This window comes from Punica granatum, chromosome 2, assembly GCF_007655135.1.
Source record: "Punica granatum isolate Tunisia-2019 chromosome 2, ASM765513v2, whole genome shotgun sequence".
Lineage (NCBI taxonomy): Eukaryota > Viridiplantae > Streptophyta > Magnoliopsida > Myrtales > Lythraceae > Punica > Punica granatum.
In genome coordinates, this window is record NC_045128.1 from 13,358,527 (window position 1) to 13,369,041 (window position 10,515).

Consider the following 10,515-nt stretch of genomic DNA (forward strand, 5'->3'; position numbering starts at 1 on the left):
GTTGGGATTAGGCATTAGGTGGAGGAGAGATTCTCACTTGTTTGTTTATGATTTATGGCTGAATCAGACAAGGACATGGTGACAGATTGGTCTGTGATATGCACAATCATCAAAGGGTGATTGAAGCCCACAACAGGCAAAAAGGAGACAGCCATTGGAGCCCACTCCAGTTTTTCTGGGGGTGCCCAAAATAAATTTAAAATTAAAATAAGTACAGAAAAAAAAAGTAAAATACAATAATAGAGTCTCAATGAACAGCCCTTGATTTGACCATTCATTGCCCCCAAACAAAAAATCCCATTTGGCAGATTCCTTATCACGTCCTTGCATTCACCTCAGAAATTTGATCTCCGCATTAAGATTGCTGACAATTGGCCTTGGCAACTGATGCAACCGGGGATCGGTCCATGATTGATCTCTCGGGGTCCCAGATACTCCGTGACGGTGACAAGTGATAAGCGCTCCAAAGGGTATGTATGTACCAAAGAGTTAAAAAATATGACTAAAAATTTGACATGTCTCGTATTTGCCCAGACAAGATTACCCGTGATATTTGGAATGTCATTGTTGTCTTCTAAGATGTCGTTTGAGAATGTGGTGGGAGGTTTCATAATTATTTTTCTTATAATCTTAAGTAGATTTGGTGTTTGGCGAGAATTTTTGAAACCATAGTTTGGGTCGAAATTACCTTTGCAAATATGATTTTCTCAAACAGGTTAATAGATGCTTATAAAATCTACTTCTGCTTATTCTGTTTCAAGTATTAATAATTGTCTTTTTTACTTTCAGAAATTTTCAATTGTTACTTTCCAAATACTTTTACTTATTCTAAAATCAACACTTACTTTTCAGCAATTGTACTTTAGCATATATATTTCAACAACGGTACTTCCAAACTAAGTCTAAGTTTGTCATTATCTCTGTCTCTAGCATACAGAGTATCTGATTCACTTTGCAAGAGAGATCTAACAGGTACGGAGTAGGTTTTAGCCACCGGGGTATGTCTTCCTCTACTCGTGCCGCTGCCACGTAGAAAACATTATGCGATGCGCAGAAAATATAATATACAATTTTCTAAAAACACATTACTTATTGCTTTTTGCTGTTAACTTTGAATCTGATTGGAATTTGTATATGCGATAATAATGAGTTAGTCTTATCTAATATTTTTCTCGCCGACTCATGCCGAGGACAATGTGTAGGGTGGTGTTTTTGATCCCAAGAAAGAGCTAGCAGAATCACTGACTGCTGCTATCCGTTTTCCATTGGATTCTTTTTCTTTTGAGGGTACAATTGGGAAAGCAAGCTCTGCTATCAGTGATGGCCTCATTGATTTGTCCCAAGTTGAATTTCTGAAGGTCTAAAGGAAAGCTGTTCTGTTTGTGGGTATCCAGTAACTGTACATGAAATCATGGGCACAGAAAAGAAAGCTACCCCCCCAAAGTGTCACTTCACAGTAATTCCACAGCAGGAAATCCTATTTTCACCGCTTACTATCGCGTGCGATTGGATACAATGACACTCGCTGTTGACTTAGAAGAGTCAAAAGATCAATTTCTTCTTTATCGTATTCCCCGCTAGATTTAATGACATCTCCTGTAATAAAGAAACGGAAGTCGAGCAGACACCAAATCTCCAAGATAACGAAAGAAAACAACGTTCACGGGCCTCGAGTCCCCAATCATAGATCGAGGAGCCTAGAGCAAATCTTGGCAGTAGCTGCTCTAATTGATTTTAATTAATTAATCCTTTCATCCAGTTTCAATACATCTAAAAATGTCTTCACTCCCCTCTCCCTCCCTCCCTCCCTCACTGTGCCTAACTTTATGTAAAAAAAAAAAGAAGATTCAGCGAAAAAACTTTATGTAAAAAAAGAAGAAAGACAGGTGTTGCAATCTTGAATATAACAAAAATAGCTGATATAAGTAATTGGCCCCCAAAAAAAAAACAATAAACATGACATCAAAAAAATTAAGAAGAAGAAAATTTACCTAGCTAGTAGTTTGTTGTTCTAAGCTTCAACCACACTGATAATGTTTAAGCAGCCTATTGGCTTCTCTAAGCCCACTGAAGTACGCCCCATGGGTGGTGGAGTAGTGAGTTCGGTGCGTCGCCTCACCCGCAAACAGAATTTGTAGCCCGAACTCGCATTCGCTGCGGCTCAGCCTTGGCAACGGTTCTGCTAGGGCGTCTAGATCGTCCCCGCTTGATCCGACCTGGACATAGCTGTATGACCCGAGGAACAACGGGTCGGATGCCCACTTGCTCTTTAGCACCTTTGTGAATTTAACGCTGTTCCCGGTGCTCCCATTGCATATTTCCTTGGAGCTCTTTGGGTCGGATTCGGGTAATAGGCACAAGATTGTGCTGGAGACTCCACCGATGATCTCTTGGTCGGTGAGCTTCTCAAGCTCAAGGGCTTCCTCCCCTGCAAACCAGGAGAGGACGACCTTCGAGTTCTTGTAGATTGGACACAGAGTGGCCGTCCTCCTCATCCACCAGGGCACTTTCCGGTGCCTTAACTCCGAGTCCGATGGATGAAACCCCATTTGCAAGAACGGGAAGTTCTCGGAATGGTGGCCAGGACCCAATTGGAGGAACAGCTTGTTAACAACCCCGAACCCGAGTCTCGATATAGCCTCTCTCTTGAAATCGGGAAGTGGAGGGCTGAACAAGCCGGAACCACCTGAAATCCCAGCCTTTAATACCCCTAACGAGATCGTGACAATCACATGATCAGCAGATGTTACAGATCCGTCCCAAAAATGTACCATCACGGGCCTATTGTCACTATCACAATGACCCTTTCCCGGGATTCCAGATGATCGGAGAGCATCCTGGTTCCATTCGATCCTCGAGACTTTACGACCCAACTGGATCATGCCCTCTGGCAGCACCGAGGCCAAGTGCTCGATTACACGCGAGTAACCGCTGGCAATAGTAATCTCCTCCCCGGGGAACATCCTGTACTCACTCTCGGCCTCAAAATCGAGCCTATAGAGATCTCCGGCCGATGTGTAAGTCCTCTGGGTGTTCTCGTGCATCGCGAAGACTGCTTCTTCCAACGCTCTGATCTCCTCATCCTTCGGGTGATTCTCCCAGTACATCTCAAGACCTTTCCTAAGGAATGACCCAATACTGACCTTACTCAACCCGCCATTGCTCGTAGCACAAACCTCCAAGGCCTTCGCTGCAGTATCATAGTACTCCTTCTCGTCCGGGTTCGGGCAATCTTCCCGCGGCTTCCCTGCGAAATCCATTAGGACCCGGAACAGGGTCGAGACGTTGTCGACGATCGAAGGGCTCACCACACGCCTGCCTTCAGCCACGGTCTGGGGCCCATCCAGGAACCCGTCCATGCACTCCCAGGGCTGCTCGGACTCCAAGGCCCGGATCTCCTTCGCGATGCCATGGATCGGGCTGCCACCAATCCCATGGATCCACGTGGCGCCCATCTCAACCCGGTCGCCCCCAAACTCAGACGTCTTGATGCGGCCCCCAATCCGGGGGCCACCTTCCACCACAACCAGCTCAAACAAATCCCTCGAGCCGCCACCGACGTAGAGCTTGTTCGCGGCGGTGAGGCCGGCCATCCCGGCCCCAATTATCACAATTCTAGGCTTCTTTGCCCCCATTTTTTCGGGCACTCCGCTGCAGTCAGTTACACTGCTGCTGGCTATATATATAGAGAAGGGGAGTTTAATGGAATTAGGAAGTGGAAAGGAAAGAGTTTGGGAGGAGGAACTGAGGAAGTGGTGGGTGAGAATGAGACTGAGATTGAGATTGAGATGGTGATGATGATGATGATGAGGGGATTTATATAACAAATTTAAGGGGGAAGTTTCCCCTTTGGCTTTAGGAGAGTTGTAGTAGTAGGAGTAGGGAGTAATATAATAGAACTTTATTTATTTATTCGTTCTCCTCTAATAAAGACAGGTCTCTGCTTTTTTTTTTGATGAACTCTACCCCTTCTACTTGGTAGGCAATTGGCACAATAGCAATATCATAAGCATAGAATAGCTCATAACCCCATGTAAACGCCAAAAAAATAATAATAATGATAAACTCGATTTATAAATCGTATGCTCGCTGGGACCGCCGACCATCGCACTGGCGGAAATCACTGATCTTGCGCTCAAAGCAAATGTTCCTTTACCACATCTACCATGGCTATACGCAAATGATTGTGATCTATCATGCAAATCGACGTTTCGTTACAACTTTTACGATGGCTCATAGTCATGGTGGTGGCTACCCTTCCATTTACTGCACATAATGTATCTCCGTGGCCCGTGCCCATTAATTACTTCAAGATGTTGAGGATCCTACATTGATGGTTTAAGAAGAAATACTTGGATTTACAAGTAAGTGAAAGTAGTACTATCTATCAGCTTAATTTTTTTTTTTTCGTGAAATCTGATATCCGGAAGCCGAATAGATCCCGACTAATCTAATCAAGACGGGTCGGCCCACGAAGAAGTAAAGTTCTTTCAGCATGGATTTTTTCTATTCACAATACTTAAATTCGAGACCTTACTTAAGGGGATTAAACAACAAACCACTTGAACCAACTCATGTTCGTTATCAGCTTAAATTTTTTTATTAGACTTAAATCCATCAATCTATAATTAGTAGAAATTAAAGAAAACGGTCTAAAGCAAATACCATCAAGTCTAGGGCATAAACCACTTCTATAAACCGGTGGACTTTTAGTCAAGTTGTATCAACCTCACTCAGATTAGGCCATTTTATGTGATATGTTTGGCAACTGATCAACCAGGCCAATGTATGTTCCCTTTCTCGTTGTTAAAACTGGCCAATTTGGTTCTACTATTAACAGGTACCCTCTTTACTCTCATACCATTTCAATTACCATAAAAAAATGTAGTTAGTATTTCTGGGATTGAAAGTAACTGGTGTAATTCCAAAAAATACTAATAATGTTGCATCAAAACCGCTCGTTCCGGCAATGCAAGGAAAGCCATCGACAAGACATGGAACATCGGAAGATTGTATATATTTACTAGTTCCATATATAAACATACGGCAGGCCGATTTAGCTGGGACAGGGGAGAATTCTGGGGATGCCCACGAACATTTAAAGGTTGATGATGCCTTCCAATAACCACATGTTTTCTTTTTCTTTTTTTCTTTTTTTGTAAGGGGGGTTTATGACGGCCCACCAAGAGATCAGTCAATGGTCCTGATCGAGTCGATGGGCCGTCAATGATTTGGTCCCTTTAGTATATTTGAAAATTGGGTATTACACATTGCACACTCTCATTTAATTTTCTCTATGGGCATAATTAGGGTTAAGGGTATGAAAAATCTAACGCTAAATCTTTTTTTCAGGCATAATTTCGTCCTACTAACGAAGTTTTTTAATCAAGTAAATAACAAGAATTCTTTGAAGTAAAAGAAGATGAAGTTTTAATAATTCTAAGTGACGTATATCTGCTTTCATAGCTAAATCACAAACATTTCCGAGGTAAGCGAATTAACTCAGGCATATATTGACTTATAAGATTGATTTAGTTTTTTTTTCATTGGTTCATAGGAATAATTATGACTCTAATATAATGAAATAGAAACGATTTATTTTTTTTATTTTTCTTTTCGTTATGAGAAAATTTCGTCTAGTAAAAGAAGTGCATAAGGAGCACCGTACCACTGATGATGTTGAGTGTTATATATATTTTTTGACCGATTTTATTTCCCGTCTTTATAAGTTTAAATCTTATATTATTTTCTTTTAATTATAAATATAATTAAGTTTCGCCCAATTTTTCTCTTCGAGCTCAGACAATTCACCGCTCACTCATCCTCATCAGCTTTTCGTCCGCCATTGCTTATCAATTTCACACTGGTCAATTAACTTTCCATTTGTCAGTTTCTTCTGAAGCTCGGCAGGCCCCCACCGCCTTGCCTTCTCCTTTAGAATTTGTTCATTATTACGGGAAAATTTTAAAGAAAATTAGAAATCGATAAATTTTCAATGTCTTGATTTCGGAGGCTTATCCAGGTGAGTAGTTTATTCCTAAACTAATATTTTTATTACGTTCACAATTGAATCTTTAGAACTGAATTATGTAATTACGTGGAGGTTATGAATTATGCATGTATTTTTTTTTATGCTTGATTGTTGATAACTCGGTAAAAAACGAGTTAAATACTCTTATTTTGAGCAATAATTATATGCTAAAACTTTGAGTACGTCGTGTCTTGGGTTAGGTTTTATTAGTTTTATAGTCGGTTTGATTTTATCAGATTTGTGTTCTGTTTGTTCGTTTATAGTTATATTATGAGGTTTTCCTTTGAATTACTTGCTGTTGATATTATGATTGGTGTTTTAGGGACAAATAGGAAATTTTGAAGAGTTCAAGGATCAAGATCGAGGCTTGGATTGATGGAGATGGCAAGGAAAGTGAATCAGTAAAGCTTGTCACAGCAAAGTTTGGAATGTGCCACGACAATTTCATCAGCTCAAATTTGTATTTCTTGCCATGGCATGAAGCTGAATTTGCCAAAGCACAGTTTACCGAGTGCAACTTTCGGGGATCTTGATGCTGATGCAGTATTTTGGACAATTTCCATTTCTTGAAGACATCTTTTGAATGAAGTTTGTGATGGAGAATTCTTGGGAGCCAAGTTGAGAAGATGACATGATGTTGGGATAGTTTTTGCTCTACTTTAGGGAATTAACTTTTAAATTTTAGGAGGCAGAATATTTGTTATCGGGAGAATATTTCGGGATTTCTTTTAAAGATTTTTAGGAGTTCTCTCCTATTTATTTAGAGTTGGGTTGAATGTGAAATGGAGTTGACCTTAGGGGAAATATGCTCTAGGTACTTATCACCATTGATCTATCATTTTTATCAATCTTATGTTTTATTTTAGTTAAAAAATCACGAAAATCAATTGTCTGAATAAAAGCCAATTGTTTTAATCTTAGTACTTAATTAGAGTTTGGATCAATCCTCATGGGAAGGATACTCTACTAACTCTTTATACTTGTTCGATACGTGCATTTACGTGAATCGATTATATTTATCGCAATATTTATGATATTCAGAAATGATATGAGATATGTTTTTGATATTGATGAAAATTGGTGAGTTTCACGCCACCATGGGAGGCAGCGTGAAACCACCGCTTTGGTAAGAAGAAGGGACATGCTACAATTCGATCCAAATTTTGGAGATTTGAGGATATTTTTGTTTAATTTGAATTCATGTATTATTCACTAGGCATCAAGCTGACTCCAACATATATTCTTTTATGTGTTTTACAGATCATAGCGACAATGGAAGCTTGAGAGTTATTGGAAACTTTTATATACTTGGGTAATTTGTGTTTCTCGAATATTCAAAATTTGTATAAAAATCCTTGTATTATTGGATTACTGTGAATATTTGCTTTTACATTTTAGATTATATATATTTATGTATACGTATAGAGAGTTTTGAGGAGAGCTCATACTGAGTAGAAGAGTATCTATTTGTCCATTTATACTATACTAAAGCTGGCTCCTTAGGCCCCACTGATGAGAGGCCTCCGTCCATTTAATAATAGATTGTCAAGTCAACTTTTTCATTCCTTTCTCGACTCCTTATCGAATGTCTTTTTAGTCAATTCTTTAATGTAAATATATGCAATCATAATCAAAGAGGGTGTAAGGGCACATGCTCGCTTGACAACCAAGATGTTACATATACGATAATTAGTGGGACTACCAAAAAAAAAGTGCAATCATATAATTTTTCATTTTATGAATTCTATGCAATCAAATTGATTAATTGCAATTAGATTCTTTCCTCTTAATTACTTTCCCACCAATTTTCTAATTTTCATTAAATGGGATGTGATTACTGTTTATAAATTTTTTCAATGTGAACCCTGATATTCGAATATTGTTTATAAGTTAATCAAAATACAGAACTTACCATACATTATTACTAGGAAAAAATATATGTCATAACATAGCCTTTTGCTTTTGTGTTAATTTTGTCACAATCTTTTAAAATACAATATATAGCATAGCGTTTAGAGTGTAGTGTTAATTATAGTCTAATGTTTCTCCTGAAAATTAAACGGAAAGTTGATGTGTGGTATATGTGGATAAATAGTGGGCCCAGATTCTTGCCACGTGCAAAATAACCCATATTCCGACTCACCTAGTAACCCATGTACCTACCCTACTCCTTCACCATCAATACTAGAATTTCATTCCCGCCTCTTCACATATGGAATTACTCTTTCTGAAAAAACAAATCACACCATCAATAGGTACAAAAAAAAATTACATACTAAACTTACTACAGTTCATATAGTGATCATGGATGCAAAATTGTTTTAAAAAAAAAAGTTCATACCTATCAAATGAAATGCAAATCTTAATTTGTTTTTTTCTACGGGAACAAATGAGAGAGAAGTGTGAGGAGAGAGACTGGCAAGCTCATGGGTGAAGAGGGGGAGAAAGGGCAAAACGTTGAACTGAAGAGAAATTTCGGGCTGCAATGATGCAGGAGATATATGAAGAAGCAGTAATGTGATTCAGGTATTGACGGTGAGGGAGTCGGGTGGGTAAAAGAGAACCTGGCACTTTGGAATATGGATAATTTCGCGCATGACAAGAGTCTAAGCCTACTATTCATCTACAGTAGGAGTGTGCATGGATACCGGGTATATCCGGAACTGGTTGGAACTTACTCATTCGAGTAGGGTCCTGGTAACTCAAATTGAAAATCAAATAGGGTCATGTTAGTAATTTAAGGAACCGGTAAAAATAGATTCCCGTTTCGATTCTATCATACAGGGTATCCATGGAACCGGTACTCAAAACCTATATATTTTTTGAAAATATTTATTTGATATTTACATAATCCTTCGATGTCAGTAATAAGGAGAGCTTATTTGCTTTGTCTACTATGAAGAGCCTCATCATCCTTTTTTTTTGGCAAAATAATTACATAATCTTTTAGTTGCGTATTTGCTTTGTTTACTATATAATTATGAGAAGAGTTACATAATCTTTTCGTTCTATGGATGGATGGATTGATGAATGTGATATCGACATTTATCTATTTTGCGTGATTGTGAATGAGATCTTTATTGTGTTTTGAAGAGGAAAAAAAAAGTTACAGGTTCTAAAAAGGTACACGAAACCCATAATATAATTCAGGTTCTAGGTAGGTTCCGATTCCAGGTCCCAACAGGATAAGGTCCGATCCCAAAATCTTGACATATCCCTTACAGGATAGGGTCCGAAGGTCATGAAAAAGAAAAAGGAGTACTGAGATCCGCATACCCCTATCCACGGGTGCGCCACATTAGTGTTTAATTTTTATGAAAAACTTGATGTCATGCATGCTATAATTGATATTGACCATAAACGATGTGTTATATATTGTAATTTAAAAAAAGTTGTGTGAATGGGAAACATAAATGTGATTTACATAATAACAAAGAAGAGAAGGGCTTGGGTGAAATTTTTCTTTTATTAATTAAGAGTAGTTATTTAAATTATTGTGTATTTATTTTATTCATCATGCTTTTTTATAATAATTATGTATTTTATAATTTCTAATTAAACGTGTTTTTAGACCCATCGAACCCGTGAACTCATACCTCGATCGGTACAACATCAGATCCGGTTTTGATAACACTGGATAAATCAAGATATGTAATGCATTAAACAATTTGTCTTTATGTGTAATATAAGAATTCTAAACTCAGCAATTAAAGTATTTTTTGTTCCAATAGAGGGAGATTTTATGTTCAATACTTAGTGGGATTACCCATATCCCTTTATTAGTTATTATGATTTTTATTTCATTATATTAGGTATACGAACCTCACTTGTAATGGAAAAAAGAAATTGAAGCATTTTTGACATCTAAGCATTAGTCTCGACCAATGGGGTGGGAACTCGTCATAGTCCGAAAAAAAATGTCTTTTCAATAGGTAGAATAATCTTCTTCTTCTTCTTCTTCTTCTTCTTCTTTTTTTTTTTTTTTTTTTTTTTCTGTTTTGCCCAATGATAGGCTGCTCTCATTAATAAATATAGACATCGGTCATGGTAATTGATTAACAATATGTTAGCCCTTAATATCCACTAAAAATGAAATCCCTGCTAGCTTCCATTACGAGAAAATAATTATATATGATTCCTTTCTTTTCTCCCTTTTATAATATCAAAACTGTTGGCTCGAGCTGTAAAAAAAAATATATTTTTTACTACTTAAATAAATAAATAAATAACTTGCAGCTCACATGTGAAAATTAATGTTTTGGATTTTCCTTTTATTATAATCGTCAAATGAACATCACACATAGAATAACCTATTAGTCCTTCGCACGGATCATGAGAATCTTCATGACCTTTCATTTTCTTGTCTACCAATCAGTGCTGAGTCACCACAATAAACTATTTTAAAAGGGTAATATTGATAAATAAGTGAGGAACTTATCTATTTATTATAGATTATTAAAGTGGAACTTTCCGATATTGTACGA

The 10,515-nt window shown here is 37.7% G+C and overlaps 1 protein-coding gene across 1 annotated transcript; it reads right to left on the reverse strand.

Moving 5' to 3' along the window:
• Positions 1–1,866: 1,866 nt before the first annotated feature.
• On the reverse strand, positions 1,867–3,949 carry LOC116197123 (probable polyamine oxidase 5). Its single transcript, XM_031527152.1, has one exon. It carries the CDS (start codon positions 3,633–3,635, stop codon positions 2,019–2,021), a length of 1,617 nt encoding a protein of 538 aa, XP_031383012.1. The 5' UTR covers positions 3,636–3,949; the 3' UTR covers positions 1,867–2,018.
• Between the last annotated feature and the right edge of the window lie 6,566 nt (positions 3,950–10,515).